At 32.8% G+C, this 17468-nt stretch overlaps 2 protein-coding genes across 3 annotated transcripts; one reads left to right on the top strand and one right to left on the bottom strand.

Moving 5' to 3' along the window:
- The first annotated feature begins 5612 nt into the window (after nt 1–5612).
- On the top strand, nt 5613–6834 carry LOC127786517 (fasciclin-like arabinogalactan protein 12). The gene has a single exon (XM_052313975.1). It carries the CDS (start codon nt 5817–5819, stop codon nt 6603–6605), a length of 789 nt encoding a protein of 262 aa, XP_052169935.1. The 5' UTR covers nt 5613–5816; the 3' UTR covers nt 6606–6834.
- A 6025-nt stretch (nt 6835–12859) lies between these two features.
- On the bottom strand, nt 12860–15389 carry LOC127791545 (zinc finger protein BALDIBIS-like). Of its 2 annotated transcripts, XM_052321528.1 has the most exons (4): nt 14924–15389; nt 14378–14774; nt 13379–14214; nt 12860–13304 (listed from the first exon to the last, which is right to left on the bottom strand). In XM_052321528.1, the coding sequence occupies exons 1-3, from the start codon at nt 15054–15056 to the stop codon at nt 13389–13391; spliced, it is 1356 nt and encodes a 451-aa protein (XP_052177488.1). In that variant the 5' UTR covers nt 15057–15389; the 3' UTR covers nt 12860–13304; nt 13379–13388. The 2 variants fall into 2 exon arrangements, with proteins under 2 accessions (XP_052177488.1, XP_052177477.1); XM_052321517.1 differs by having other exon boundaries at nt 12860–14214; nt 14924–15388.
- Between the last annotated feature and the right edge of the window lie 2079 nt (nt 15390–17468).

Below are 17468 nucleotides of genomic sequence, written 5' to 3'. Positions count from 1 at the left end.
ATAAGAAGAACATCCAACTAAATCAAAAACCAATCCTCTTTAAAATTAGGATTGAGGATTAGGATCGAATTGTGATCTATTTAATTCTAAACTTGTTTGGACTAAAAAATAAAATTTAGACTGAAAATAATTTTAATCTTACAATTTTATTTTTGTTAAGAATTTTTTGTCAAATTATGTTAATAAAATTCATGTGATATATATTAATATAAATATTAAAATCACTTAATATGAAAACTAACTTAAATGATCACAATCGAGTAATTTTAATGTTTATATTAACGTATATGCATCAATTTTCTCTAAACAATTTAATGAAAAATTATTAAAGTGACTGGATTTTAACAAAGATTAAAATTTAATCACTGTATTAATAAAGATTGAAGTACAATAACTAATTTAATATAAAATACAAAATTTAAAACCTAATAATATAATTTATCCTCCAACGGAGGCAAACTCGTTGACCAATATAAACTAATGTGATTGAAATTTGGTTCCCTCCTCTTTAAGTTGGTTTGACTTTGAGGACGGATTCAAAGTGGAGAAAAAGTCAATTTGGTCCTTGAATTTTTTAAATTTAATTTCGTTACCAATTTAGACCAAATATAAATCAGTCACACCATCAATCACGCACAATGAATACAAAATTTTATATAAAAAAATTAAATTAAAAAAATTACAAATATAAATAACAAAATATCAATAAATAAATATTGATATAATAAAAGTGATATTACCACTACAATAGTATATAGTTATAATTAGTTCAAGTGTATTAAACACATATTTATATAAATAAATCATCTATAAATGTACACAAAAATTATTCACCATAATATTTGTCCAAACAAGAAAAAATTTAATCAAAATTAAATTTGACAACATTATAATCACAGTCAAATTCAAACCGTTAATCACAGTCAAATTATGAAATTCAATCACATAAATTTAAATTTCAAATCATAATTATAATAAGTTTATTTTGTTCATGGAACATTTTACTCCCTCAAATATATGTTGAATTTTTTTATTTATTTAGTTTAGATGTAAATTAAATCACACACAAAGAGGAAAAAATTAACATATTTAGGTGTATAGGAAACCAAAAATTACCATCATAAGAGTCTTGGGATGAATTTAGAAAAAAAGGTTGAGTACAATTAAAAGTTTATGAATTCAGCTGTAGTGATCCCCACGGCATGGACCAAGTAAGTCACTGTTCCAGAGAACAAGGACACTAACCCAGTGCACAACACAACCAATCACAAGTTTTCACCCAAGGCGCCACAAAGATACGAGTCATATGGCAAAAGGGCAAGTGATACATCGGTGTAATCTAGTGAGTCATGAATTCGATTTCTTTTTTACACATATACAAAATGTAATCTACGATTTATCTCTCTCTGTGTAATTAAGAACACGAGCATAAGAGATCATATAAGGACGATGATCCCAAATTCACTATCAATGAAGAGAAACCAAAATCAATCTAATGAAAATGTAGAAAAGTTTAACAAAACTTTACCCCGAGCTATTGAAGTGAGAATAGCAACTAATAAAAATATATAGATGATTATTATGTTATTTTCTTTATTTTTTTATTATTTTCATTTATTTGTTTTTGTAGCATTTTTTTTTTAAATTGAAGCATATCTAAATTTTCTTAATCTATTTACAAACGTTGTTTAAAAAGCCCGTAATTCTATATCCTTAACTTTCATCATTTATTTCAAGCTTTTATTGCAACAATGGTGGACCCAGATTATTATATATTTTAAGTATCTTAGTACTCAAAATGTTATTTGGGACGATCGCTCTTGTGTGGCTCTCGATGTTCGTGTTCTTGATTACATCAAAAGAGATAAATCACAAGTTAGACCTTTAACTCTTATACAAGATAAGGATCAAACTCACAATGTATGTAATTGACACTGACATATTGATCATCCGACCACTCAATCTCTACCCTAGAACACCCACAATGTTATTTGGTTGGACTTGATCTTCTCTAAGTTGGATCAGTGTGATTCAATGTTACGATTGAATTCGTTTTAGGCTTAATTACTAGCTAAATCAAATTTGGATTAAATTTGGGCTACTATCAAAATTGAATCGATATAATAATTAATAGGAACAACCAATTTAAGTTGAATTTTAATATCCGATTTAATTATGCTATAAATTGCCCAAAAACAAATGCCTTTTACCTAATCTCTCACAAACATAGATAGACATAAAAGCTAATGTCCAAACAGCTTATAATTGGGCTGCCTAATTTACTTTTAGACTGATATTAATTAGGGTCGAAAATAAGCTCATTTTTTAATCACCAATTCCATACAGGCCGTTCGTACATAACCCATTCAAGCCCAACGCGCCATGTCAACTGCCCCACTTTAATTTAAATTAAAATTTGATCCATCACATTAGTGGATTTTAATTTTACCACAATTGGATCAAGTGATGTTTAATAGACTCGTGTTTTAAAGAATAACTTACTCTCTTATTTCTCCATAGTTGATTTCAAAATATGATTCTAAAATAGTTGATTATTTACGACTTAGTATAGGGACATCTTTTTATAATAAATTGAAGTTATAATCCATGAAAGATGAATAACGGTGATATAATAATTTATGTAAAAGTATTTAATTAATATTATTTATTTATTTAAAAATATAAAAAATAAAATATATTAAACGCTCTTTCATCTCTTTTAAACAAATACTTTTATATAAACTGTTAGATCATTGTTGTTTATCTTTATTGAAGATGAATAACATTACTCACAGTCTATTGATAGTTGATAAAGTCAATAAATGCGGTATTTTGAATTCAAATTTACTAAGTATTAATTACACTTTTCACTAAATTTAAAGTGATAATCTTAGTGTATGTAACAATTTTTGTAATGTTAAAATAATAGATTCATAATCAATCACATCATTTGTAATCATCCAATATGACCTTTGATTCTTCATATCACAGCCCACTAATTATAACACAAAAAAGATGGGATTGGCAATCAATCTTTCTGTGCCATGCCACCAATTTGACAATATAGCTAGTTGGAATGTTAATGGAGGCCATACCAACTTCAATAATTGTGAAATGAATATGATATTTGCTTATAAAAATTAACATGACGTGACAACTTAAACTTTATAATTCTTTAAACTAATTATAATCGCATACCTGAAAAGGAAGAATGACATCTTCACTATAGTTTTATACAGCAAAAGAATGTTAACAATAAAAAGAGTTTTAGTTCTTTTCTTAATTATTGCATTTTAACTATTTATTAATAAAAAGAGTTTAGTAGTTTTCTTAGAGATTTTTGTAAAAATGCTATTATTTTTTGTTGTGTCGTAGATAAAAGTTTATTAAAAAAACAAAAAAACCTTAGAAGCCTAAAATAACTTTTTAGCTTAAAAAAGTGTAATTTTCACATAATCAGGAGAGTCCACATAAAATACAAACAAAATAACTCCGACATTTAAAAATTTTTTGAGAGTCATATGAAAATGATAAATATTATTCATAAATAATTTTAATTTTAATAAAGTTTCAGAATATTAAGATAAATATTATCCATAAAAATTCTAATTCCAGTAGATTTCAAAATGTCGAAATAGACACTATCTATAAAAATCATAATTTTAAGAGATTTAGGAAAACTCCATACTTATTTATAAATAAATAAGTTATTATTCTAAAAAATGTATATATCTGATATTAATTTTAATATGACTTTTAAGTATTCAGTGTTTGACTTAAGCATTGAAATGTTTGCCCGAGAGTTTCCCTATACCCTTTAATCGTCCTCTTTGTTATAAACTCGGGTAACTTAATTGATGTCCTCAATTCATATTTGCTAATTAATCCAGCGATCAAAGGCAAGCACACATTATATAGTCTCAGGAATGACCAAAATGATCAAGAGTATCTGATATTAGTCCTCACTAATGTGCGTGTTAATTAAAGGTAATTTAATTGTAATTTTTTAATATTAAATAATATATTTATGTCCTATTTATACCATGTTAGTTAAATTATCAAACAAAAATTGGTTGAATTTCAGTTTAAGTAATCCCACCCAAATGAAATTATATAAAATCAGAATTTATATATGTAGCCCAACTTAAATGGCCAAACCCATATTTTCTCATCTGAACTTTATATGAAAAACTTATTATCCCTCCCTTAAACTTTAAATATGATATGTTGAATACTTAATTTTTATAATTTATATATATTGATTTATCTAATTATGTAGTTAACATTGAGCATGCAATAGAAGTGCCATTAAGCACATGAAAACAAAGCAGTAAAATACCACACTAAGTTGCTACTGAATTACAAACTCACCAATAAATAAGTTGAGTCACCAGTCAAAGTAAAAAGGAAGGGGAAGGGTAGGTCGGTCGCAACTCATGAGTTGCCAATCAAAACAAAGAGGATGAAAAATGGTGGGTTCAGTCGCGAGTTACTAGTCAAAGGAAAGAGGAAAGAAAATGATGGGTCGATCATGAGTAGATCAAAAAAGGGGAATGATGAGTTGGTTGTGACTTACAAGTCGCCAATTTGAACAAAGAGTTGGAAGGGATCAGGATTGATCTAGACAATAACGGTCGACGTGATACTAATTGGTTATTTCGTTTGAGTTGATGAGAGATGAGAAAGAGAAGCAATGACGACGACCAAAAATCAAGGAGAAGGCAAAAGGAAGGATCAATTCGTTTTTCTTCCTTGTTTTAATTTGTTTTTCTTCTTTTTTAGCTCACCTTGCATGTAATTATAGGGATCAGTTGAGACTACGATAATTGGCGGGAGACTCAGTTCTTTTGTTCAGGTCAAGAAGAGACGAAAGGGGAAAACAAATTCGATGACTGAAAGTGAAGGGAAAGACGAAAAAATGATTGGTTCGATTGGTTCTTTTTTGTTCTTCTTTTCTTCTATTTTGTTTATTTTTAGCTTATAACTCATGTATTATTTTAAATCAAATTAAATAATTAATAAGTATAAATTAAAAAAATTAATTATCCAGCTGTTCAAATTTAAAATTTAAAGGGTGATAAGTTTTCCATGTAAAGTTCTTAGGAAAATTATACAATTTAGCCCAACTTAAATGGTTAATGTTCCCCATTCTTTGCATCTACAACAACCTAACTACGTACACACATGATAATTAAGAGTCTTAATTATATTAGTTCTAATTATAGAACTTATAACACGCAAAATATTCGTCATCTAAATATATTAATTAAAAGTGATTTACGAGTTTATTTAAGATGAAACAATTATATACTCAAAATCACCAACATAGACTACAAATCTTGACATTTGCCATCAAATGGTTCACAGCAGGATCTGTGTTTATTTCTTAAGTTTGTGGCAACAAGTACGTACTGGCAAGTCCTGTTGTTCCATAATATATACTTGCGTAAGCGTATATATATATAAGCTGTGAATAGGCGAAGGAAGCATATGCAATCATAGAAGCCAACGTTCCATCTCTCAGTGCCCCACTTGATCAGCTGCATATATATATATATATATCCATCATGTCTTCTGATGGTTCTCTCTGCCTTCACAGTCAAGCAAACCCATGCATCGATCGGCGATCGGCTGTCGGCTGAAACAGTACCCATTTTAGATCTCAAAAACCATTTCCATGGATCCAACTCCAACAGCTCCTCGCCACCTAAAACATCCATCCAGATATAAAAACCCTCACTCTCTGCATTTCCAAGCACCCACCGTATTCCAACACTTGAAGAAGAAATTAAGGACTCCACAAATTGATACGTACGATGAATTGCCAGCTGCAGCGTGGCTTCTCTCTCTCGATTCTCTTCCTCTTTCTCTCCCAGTACTCCACCACAATCACCGCTCAGGCTCCGGCGCAGCCCCCGCTTCCTCCAGCGGCGAAGCCGCCTCTTCCGCCCGGGCCGCCCAACATCTCGGCGATCCTCGAGAAGGCCGGCCAGTACACGATCTTACTCCGGCTTATGGGCACCACCCAGGTGGCAAAACAAATAAACGGCCAGCTCAACAATTCAAACAACGCCATGACCATGTTCGCGCCTCCCGACAGCGCCTTTTCCTCCCTCCCATCCGGCGTTCTCAACTCCCTAGACAACGAACAGAAGGACGCCCTGGTCCAGTATCACATGATTCCCACTTTCCTCTCCATGTCACAGTTCCAAACCGTAAGCAATCCGGTGCGGACCCAAGCCGGCGACTCCACGATCGGCTCGTTCCCGCTCAACATCACCACCTTCGGCAACCAAGTCAACATATCCACTGGAATTGTGAACGCTTCGCTAGGTCACACGATTTACACAGACAACCACCAACTTGCCATTTATCAGGTGGACAAGGTGCTTCTTCCTCAGAGCATCTTTGGGCCCCACCCCCCTGCTCCGGCCCCGTCCCCGGCAGCTCCGAAGAAGAAGAAGACGGCGGCGGCGGAGGACGCCACTCCGAGCACCGACGATACGGGGTCTAGTACTGCTTCCGGCGCGGTTCGTCTCTCGGCTGGTACTGCAGCAGTGGCTTTGGTGGTGTCCATTGGAGTTGCTGCGCGCGCATGCAGGTGATGATATTGGTTTTGGGATTGGGGGTTGTGATTGTGCCAGGTGGGCAAGTGTGGGGTCCTTTTATATTGATTTCGCCATGTTCCAAGTCCAATTGTATAATTAAAATTTGAAGCTGGTGCCTTTCCATGTTTTTCTTTTTTATTTTCCTTTAATTTGGATCTGTAATTTTCTCTCTCTCTCTCTCATTCAGTGATCTGCATCTGTTTACAAATTCCATGATTAATTTCAATGTCAGTTTATAGCCTTTTTTATTTTTATTTATTTTTTTTTTTGGGGGGGGGGGGACAGAACAAGAGTATAAGAATAAATTATTATTGAATTTTTATACAATAAATTTATAAGAAAATATTTTGGACATATTTTCAAGAAAAAATGTGTGGAAATAAAAGGAGTAAATCGATGGATAGAAATGTGAGAAACTGAAGGGGAAAGTACAAGGAAGAAATAATGGAAGTGGGGTGGGCTTGTCTGTTTGGGCCGAGCCCAACAAATTTCAAATTATCAAGAACGGCCCATTCCATCAGCCTGGTGATCTTGATTAAATTGAGGGTTTGAGATCATATTTGTCATAATTCATAATAAGCTCAATATGGGAAAATAATGGATTGAGGAAGAAATTATATATAGGAATCAAAGGCTCCACTCGTTAATTAACAAAAAAAAAAGAAAAAAAAAGAAAGGCTCCATTTGTTTTAACATAAAATGGTTATACTAAAAATATTGGGTAAATAGCAAAAAGAACCCAAACATTTTTACAAATTTGTAATTTTATCCAACCGTTTAAATTTTGACAATTATATCTCAATTGACTCAATTGGATGTAATTTTATCCAATATTTGAAATTGATTCGTGAGTTGTGTATAATTGCTGAAGTGGCAAGTCATGCGTCATAAAAAAAAATAAAAAATATGAATGGAATTCATGTGTACATATAAGAAAAAAAATAATAAAATGAAAAAGAAAATGGCTAACCTGAGAAAATGTTGGATAGTTTATTATGTCTCAAATTATAAGTATTTTATTAGTTCATAGTAGCAGGCATCAAACTAATCAAAGATACCGAGAGCAAACATATATTGATAACAAGGATTTTGATAAATCCATTCTAAACGAATTGAAAAAAAATTATATACCGCAAGTGATGTCCTGCACCTATGTGGACCACAATGGGATTGTCTCGGCTCGGTTTGAGGTTTGGATTCCTTCCTCGTCTAATTTCTCTTCATCTTCCAAGTTGGGTATGTCTCCATCGTCAGATTACAAATCACGACCTCGAAACACTAATCTTCTTTGATTTCTTTATTCGTGTCTTCCTAACGCCTTTCATCTTCATGTCTTTCTTATTAGATTCCTTCCTTTGGTTTCTTAGTGCCCCGTTTTCTATATGTCTCTCCTTTGTGCCAAAACCGATTCTTGTATGTCTCTCCTTTGTGCCAAAACGATCTCTAAAATCTTGCCATTAACTTTAGTTAGCTATTTTTATTTTATTTTATTATTTTTTTCTTATGTATACATGTGAATTTCACTTGTATTTTTATTTTTATGACATCAACAATTACACAAGCATCACAAATCGATTTCAATTGTTGGATAAAATTGCACCCAATTGGGATATAATTGTCAAAATTAAAACGATTGAAAAAAATTACAAATTCACAAAAATATTCGGCTTTGTTTTGCTATTTGTCAAAAAATATTTTATATAAAATATTTAGAAAAATACATGCAATTCCTTTGAGGTTTAAGATAATTACAACTAATATCCCTGATATTTAAAAAAATGTAATGACTACTCTCAACTTTTAATACTATATTGTAATTACCCCTTATTGTGAACTTACCACTGTTAATTTTTTATAAATACTCAAAATATTCTTATCTCTACGGTCACAGAGCTTGCCTATTCTTCCTCTCTTTCTCTCTCTCTCTCTCTCACACACACACACATCAAACCCAATTTGACTTTGAAATTCATGCGGTGATAAAAATGCAACATGAATACACAGTGGTCAACTTTTAGGCATAAAGAAAGAAGGGTAGAAAGAGAAGAAGACGATGGACGTGGTAACAATTTACTTAAAATCGAGATTTTAAGTGGGATTAATTTTTTTTATAAAATTAAATTATAAGTTTGTAAAAATTTAGAGAAAATTAAAATTATTTTATAAATATATGTTTATAATAATATAATTTTATAAAAAATAAATTAATATTATTTAATAACCTAATTATTTTTTATTATATTTCAAAAGATGATGCTTTCAAAATATATCTCAAAAACTAATAGGTTGATATAGGTAATTTAAAAACAAAATATAGGTAATTTAGAGGTAAAATACAGTTTAAAATTTTTTAGAGGAGGCTTCCAACGTCTTCCATTCATATTTAAGTTGTAATTTTTACTCGATTTAACATTAATTAAATCAAGTAAAATCTCGATTTGGGATTGGGCGGTCCATTAATTAATTATTTGTTTGTCTTGACTTACGTATGCAATTAATGTTAAATCAAGTAAAAATTATAATTTAAATCAAGTAAATTGTAACTTATGTAATCAATGTTAAATAAGTTTCAATTTAAAGGCAAAATATAGCAATTCATTGCAGAATGTCATATGCTATATGACATTTAGACATTGTAAGCATCCTCTAAATTGCAATTTAAATCAATGGAGGTTTTGAATTGTAAAATCTTTTGGGAGTTTCTGAATTGTAAAATTGTACACGTAAAATTGAGATTTTATAGAATTTTACCCTAAATTGGATTTTATATAGGATTTGAATCGTTTGAGAGCCTTCAAAGTGTAAAATTGTACACATAAAATCAAAATTTTAACAACAATATGGGTGGTAATAGTGAATGAAATAATAAAGATAATGATATTGAAAAGATGAGATGGAGTATAGTTGGCCCTTGTTGACGACACGAAAACATTAGAGAACAAGGCACCGGTGATGACGATTGATTTTAGGGTGTGTTTGATTGAAAAGAGATGGAAAAGAAAAACATTTTTCAATTTCATAGAAAACAATTCCCACCTCTCCCTAGTTACAATTTTCTATGAAAAATGAGTCAAAATATGCTTCAATGTGTTGCACCATAAAAATTTTCTATGGAAAATGTTAAACCATTAAACATGCAAGCATGGAAATTTTTTATTGATGTGACATTTTTTATAAAAAATAATTCCAATCAAACACAACCTTCTCTTAGTGAAAGAGAAAGAGATCCATTAATTGGGGAGATGATAATGATCTTAATTGGGGAAATATAGTGATATGAATAAGAGAGATGACAGTGATACAGTGAAATAATTAAGGTATATATAGTAATGATCAGTGGATGTTAGAAAAATGAGAAATGAATAGAGAATGAAAGAGAAGACGATAAGAAGACAATGGCAAGAAGTAGTTGGTACAATAACGCTATAAATTAAAGTGGTGGAGGTTGGTATGTAGTCAGCTAGGGTTAATTTGGAGTGGCTGCAGGTGCGCAATGAAAAAGGGACACAAATTAAAAAGCAATATATATGATTTTTTTAGTTTTTTTAATTAAATATCTATTTTTTACATTTTTAGGAATATATATGTATATATTAGAAATTGTTTAGTCCTTGCACTTCTTTCTTTTACTAAGAAAAATATATTTTTAAATAAAATTTTAGCTTATAGTTTATACTTTAAATATAAATTATAAAAATATTTATTACATATTTATATTTTTGTAGTTAAATACATTTTTTTAATTAAATAAGAAAGATAGAGAGAAAAAGGGTGGAAAGTGTAAATTAATGTAGGAGTAGAGAGATAGTGTAAAAGATGAGAGAGAGAAAATAGAGGTAAAGGGTGATTATTGTTATTTAAAAAAGGTGAAGGGTAATCTTTATAAGTAAGTCAAATCTTAGAAATAGTTATTAAAAATTATTTTTTATATTAGCTTGCATTTTAAAAGAAATTACTTTCTGAATTTCTTTTGTATTGCATGTAGCAATTCCCTTTCCATTGATTCAACGGAAAAATTATTTTATTTTCCTTGATTCAAGAGTAATACCATTCATCTAGACTGTAAATAAATATTTAGTCTAATTAACACTTTTTCATTGAAAAAGAAAAGGTACACATGTAAACATGAACACCTGTACCTCTTCAGTTTTCAATAAGAGAATGCCAATTAAACTATCCGGTCAAGATGAATAGCAACAAACAAAGCCTAAAATGAAAATTTTCAAAATATTCTTTAAGAAATTATAAAATTGCTGCAGTAAAACAATCACTGACTTCCAGATAGGAATATAAGAAAAAAGTGATTATTTCAAAGTTTTAAATAGTTAGTTAATATTTAATTAAAAATGTTGGGTAATAATTTACTTTACAAGGTTGCATCATGTAACCTAGCTAGCTAGCTAGCTCCCCTTTCTCTCTCTTGAGAGTGGACATTTCATATATACATATCTCATATATATATATATATATTTCAACCTCTAATTTATCTTAATTTGTAGTTATGGTATTTAATTTTATACTCCTAATCCTAATAATTGTTTAATAGTTGAATCCTTTCTAATTAAATATGCTAATTAATTGAGTTTCATATATATAGTTTGAGAGGTTGGCTTTTGAATTGTATTTTTTTTTTCAAGAGGAATATATTGTACTCGATTGATATTAATGATCTAAAATATTGTAATTGCTGGTGGATTTTGTTTCCACCATACATATATAAAAGAGTTTTTCTAATAATCACAATTCAAATATAACCAAAAGATTAAATTATTTTTGATTTAAAATGTCACAGTGCTCACTAACGGTTATATATATATATATATATTGAGGATGGAATTAAATATTTTTTAAGGTAATCCACAATTACAAAAACGTATCGAAATGATATTTTTCTTGAAATATTAATTAATTCCTATATCATTGCATATATGATTGTAATGGCAAGCTTATATATAGTTTATAATGTAATTAGATACTATCACTCTCTAATTTTGTTTTGGAAAACAAAAAAACTCAGAATGACCCTATTTTTGAGGTGCACACACACACACACACACATATATATATATAGCATGTATATTATCAATTTTCTAGCTATTATATATATATATATATATATATAATATGGTCTATGTGACATGCTAATATAAAAATAACTAAGATTGAAGAGACACTAGAGTTAGAACTTGATGCCTAATTAATTAAGTTAAGCAATATCAATCATCATACAGTTATCACTTAGGATAGTGCTCTTGCCTAAAGTAAACCCTATATGTTATATATTGTAACATTTTTTTTTTTCGTGGAGATGACTCTAATTAAACTGCATGCATAACGTAACCCCATATCATATATAGATCAAGGAAACATATATGGTGATACAAATGTTCATTCAGACAGTTCATGCATGCATGAACACACACACACACACACACACACTATATATATATATATAGAGAGAGAGAGAGAGAGGATTAGTTTGCAAAACAAGATCATATGATGATTCTATTTACTTTGTTCCAAGCAAACCATATATCTATATCCATCCATCCATGATCCAAGCATATATATATATATTGGCTGGAAGCAGCTAAAAAAAGTTCACCAAAACACAGTTCCAGTCAAAAGTTGATGCTTGCGTTCATTTCCACCAAATATATATTCTGATCCATCTATCGATCCCCTTTAATTTAAAAGGCAGGCAATCTATCCAATGTTACATAAAGAGATCATATATATATATATACACATAATTATGAAAAGATACGGTGGCGATCCTCTAGGGTTTGTGTGTAACTCACACACACATATTAGCCTGCATCATTTTGATTCCACTCCTTTTATGAAAAACTAATTATTGTTATTGTTATTATTTTACAAATTTTCTATCGATTTACATTTCTTTACAAGCAAACTATACAATTAAATATATCTATATATATATATATAGAGAGAGAGAGAGAGAATATAGTATGGAATATATGGAAGTGGTCCAGTGGAGACAAAATTCTAAACCTTATAGTTTCAAAGTTTCAGTGACGACGGGCTGCATATATAGCAGCCAGCCAGTCCATAGGGAAGAAATTAAGCAATGCAGTCTAAGTCAAAGAGATGACTAATCTTCCATGGCTATCGAATTAGCAGCCAAACCCTCCTTATCATGCCAAAGAAATTAGGCATGAAACGAAGAACAACAAAAAAGGAGATCTTATGGCTGCGGTCATCCCAGTCTACTTCTGCATGATCATACATACATACATATATATATATATATATATAGTTGGAACTAATAATATGCATTTTGATAGTTTCCAATCCGACGTCCATACTTGAGCCGTGACCAAAAAATGGTCACAGTCGGATCACTTGATCACAACACACCAGGGTCTTCAAATTAATTAATATAAAAAAAAAGGGAAGTGGAAATTGATTTGATTTAATATTGATTTTAATTTACCCCCATGCAGCTAGCAGCAGCAAGCAGCAGAGTGAGTCCAAGAACGACCGCCTGTGATCTCCAAATTCTGTCTTTCGCTTTGTTTAGTCTCTTCCAAAATGCAGTGGCCCCCCATTTCTCTGACAAGTCACGGGATCTTTTCTCTTGCTCTCTCTCTTTCCCTTTCTCTCTCTTTTTCTCGGGAAATTTTGAGTTTTGTTCAAACCCTTTCTTCTTCTGGTCTATCGGTGTACTGCCGCCTATCTATCATAGATTAGTCTTGAAAACTATATGGTACAACATATGGACTTAACATATTCGATTTGGAGCTTACTGAATATTAATCAATTGCCACTGTAATGGTGGCTTAGGTCCATGGCTGAGCCCAGCGAGGCAAAGTTGGCCGCCAGTTCTTGCTGCAATAGTGCCCCGCTGCCACGATCGCCGCGCCCAACTCCAAGAAAATCTCTGGTCATGCTTCGTTCAGCTTCACTGCTTGGCTTCATGATCAGAGACTCCAAGCTCTTTGCATTGACCATTAGTGATGAAGTTGATATGGTGGTAGTAGTATTCATCAACTCGTTCAACTTATTCTGCTGGTTGAAAGAATGGTTGAAATTGGGGAGAGAGAGTGATGATGAGCTCGTGAACAAGTTGGTGTTGAAAAGAGGCGAATTGCTGCTACTGGTTGATCCCATTTGGGCTGCTTTCTGAAGCAAAGCCGTCGCCGACATGTGAGCCGGGGCTTCTTGCTGGTTGAGAGGATTGAAATTATTGTTCTCTTCTTCTTCCTTCAGAACATGAGGAAATGGAGCTGACAATCCAAACATATTTGTTTGGATCAATTCAGGCAAGAAATTGGGATTGGAATTGGCGGCCATATTCCCAATAGGGTTAAGATGTGAACTATTGCCATGGTCCAGCCAAAGTGGCAGCTGCCTAGGTTTCTGGCCGTCCAAGTTGAGCTGGCCAGCCTCTAAACCGATGAGATCCGGCCGGCTGAACGTTGGTGGAAATTGGGGGTTTCCGGCGGCCTGAAGATTAGTTCTAATTGTTCCGTTAATCAGCTCGGTTCGGAAGTTCAGATTTGGGGTCGGAAGTGAAGTGAACCTTGCGCTTTCTTCAGCTAGAGCGTCACAGAAGGCCCTGTGGGTGATGAAGCTATCCTTCCTGTACACAAAGCGCATCTCAAAGATATTAAATATGTCATCAAATTCTATCCTAAATCCATATATAAATGAACTTTTATTTTCTGAACAAACTAATCATATGACCTAGAGAATTAATTTCAGACTAGGGTAGAGATGCTGCAAATTTATGGAGAAGTACGTACCTGGAGAAAATTGTTCCACAGTCACATTTATACTCTCTAGTGCCACAAATTTTGCTGTGAGCTTTCCAATCCGACTGAACAGCATACTTCTTTGAGCATTTCTCACACTTCCACTTCTTCTCGCCGTGTTTCCGGCTGTAGTGCTTCTTTATTCCGGTGAGGTCGCCGAGGGCTCTCGCTGGTTCGTGGTGGACGCAGCTCTTCTCCGGGCATATGTACACCTTCTTCTTCACCTCTTTGTTGGTTCTTTGCTTGAGCTTCCATGGAAGGTTGTGGCCTCTTCTGTGAAGCTGCAGGTTCTGGTCCCTCTGAAAACCCTTGTTGCATATTTCGCATATGAATCTGTTGGTCGCCATCAGAGACTTTGGCGAGAGCGCTATCACTTCGGCATCTGGATCTGTTACAAAAACAGGAAAAAATTGTTAGGTAATCAGCTCTGATATCACTTGTTTCTGTGTCACGAATCAAGCTCAAATAAGTATCAATAAGAAAATCCAAAACGATAGAGGGAAATGATTTGAAGTATGTAGGAAAAGGGTTACTTACCTGGAGTACCGGGAAGATTCCGCTTCCTCTTAGCAGGATTGGGGTTAGGGTTAGGGTTAGGGTTTGGATTTGGTTCGTGGGAGAAGCCTCTGATTGTGGGTGGAATCGACGAGAGTCCATCATCGGACATCATTGTGTAACTGAAGTTGCAGTGACTGGGTGGATATGTCCCAAAATAGTTGAACCAGAAGAACAAAAGCTCAAAAAGCAAAGACAGTACCAACAAACGAAGAAACAAACAAAATATGTGCCGATCGTGGATAAATCTCCAGCTTGATTACATATCCTACAAGTTTCCCTGAAAACAAAGAGAACCCAGAAGACAATCGTGGCCTCAATCTAAAACTTGCACAGATCGTGAACACCCAGTTTGAATCTTAAAAGAAATCTCTCTCTCTCTCTCTCATATATTCCTTATCTTGCACGGCTTCTCCAGAGTCGGTCAGCCGTAGACTCAGATGGACCTTTCTCTCTCTCTCTCTCTCTCTCTCTCTCTCTCTCTCTGTTTATATTATATATATATATAAAATGCATCTGTGTAATTTTTTTATTTTTGCAAACAACAATAATATAAATCATTAATTAAAAAATATATTTATAGTACTGTATATATGCACATCTAGTAGCTAGTTATCACAATTTTCGCAGTCAAACATGTGTAATTGAATCATTACTTGGATATTTGAGATGCCATAGTAATATGTCCATAATTTTAAATATATTATATATATATGAGTTGTAAAGGTATAATTTTTCATATGGGTAGTAATATTGGAGCCTCAATCTTGCATTGTTCTTGAAGAATGTGAAAAACATGAAAAGTTACTGTAAGAGATATACTCTCTCTCTCTCTCTCTCTCTCTCCGAGGAAAAGTGTCTTGCCTTTACAGCCAGCCAGCCAGCCATCAGGTAAAAATGATTATGCCATTATTGTATCTGGACCATATATATAGAGAGAGAGATGTAGAGAGAGAGAGAGAAGCAGCCCGTGAAGAGGTGGAAGAGGATTGGATGTGAGAAGATTAGGTGGGAGGTGGTGGGGACTCTCCCATCGACGAGAGAGAGAGAGTATTGCTTATCGCATAATACGGATACAAAGACAAGAGCTCTCTCTCCCTCTCTCTCTCTCTCATAAAACCTATAAACCACACGTTTCTCAAGAAATTCGATCATCAGATGATGGCTGCGACATACTGTTCGAGAGAATCTTTCTCCGGCCGGTTAACTTAACTGCATATATTGCCATTTTCATCATTATCGCAGTAATTCTGTTCCTTCCTCAAGGCATGACAAGCCGCCGGCCGGGCGGCAACACTTTCTTTTTCTCAGCCAAAAAAGGGAAAAAAAATCGATCTTTCTACCTCCTTTAGTCTATCCATTCATGTCTTATTACGGGAAAATGAACGAGGAAGAGGAAGAGGAAGAGAAAGAGAAAGAGAAAAATCAAAATTTGCTCTATCGATGGCTTTCTTAGGGAGATGGTCCCCTCTCAGGCTGTCATTATAGTCGGGAGCTATACATATATATAGATTGGGGATTTAGGGTTTGTTGGGATGAAAGTGGAATGAAAGAGAGATCCCAGCTCTCTCACTCTCTCTCTCTCTCTCTCTCTCTCTATAGACACACACACACATATATATATTTCAGCTGCTTGTTGTAGTTTAGCATATGGTTTCAGAAAGCGGAATATGTTTTGTTTAACTAAATTTCCAATGGGAGAATTAAAATACTATAAATATGTTTGGAATGTAGTAAATATGTTATATATGATGTAGCTAGATTGAACAAGTGATGTATATATATAATTATATGCAGCAAGGGATAATAATAATAATATGTCCATTATCCATATACATCTTAATTACTTTAAGAAAATATATATGTTTAATTTGCAGCACGATCGAGATCAGTAACAATTTCATATCAATTCAATACATAATTACAAATCGATCGCCATACTTCATGCATGCAGCTTTAGATGCCAAATTAATTAAACAGTTAATTAATAAGCTAATTGCACTAAAAGAAATTAATTAACGAGATCTGCATTTATTGATGCCAGAAGCCATAACCCTTTTGCATGGTAAGCTTAAGGAGGTAGATGTTGTAATGGAGGTTCTCATTCTTTTAATGTTTGTTTATTTTTTGACAGGTAAAATATGGAAGGAAGACAATCTAGCTAGCTAACAATCGATCTAGTCAGTGGCCCTATAAAATAGAGATAGATTCAAATGATTGCATATATATAGCAAAGGAGTTAATTACAGAAAAGAAATTTTAATAAACCACAGTGAAAAATGTTTTAACAAAATAAACACAGAGACAGATACTATACTGATTACGAGCTAGCTAGGGTATTATTAGCTAGAGCAACAACTTAAGCTAGTTTAGCTGACAAAATTGTATTCTTCTTAATATATATAAGCATTACATGAGGCGGAGCTTCCAAGACACAGACAAAACTGCCCCCGGCCGGCCAGCATAACACTAGCTAGCACTAAAGGTTCTCAATTGCTCTTCTATTAATGACTTAAATTGAGTAGTC

This window comes from Diospyros lotus, chromosome 1, assembly GCF_014633365.1.
Source record: "Diospyros lotus cultivar Yz01 chromosome 1, ASM1463336v1, whole genome shotgun sequence".
Taxonomy (NCBI): domain Eukaryota; kingdom Viridiplantae; phylum Streptophyta; class Magnoliopsida; order Ericales; family Ebenaceae; genus Diospyros; species Diospyros lotus.
This window is presented reverse-complemented; position numbering and strand designations above follow the sequence as displayed.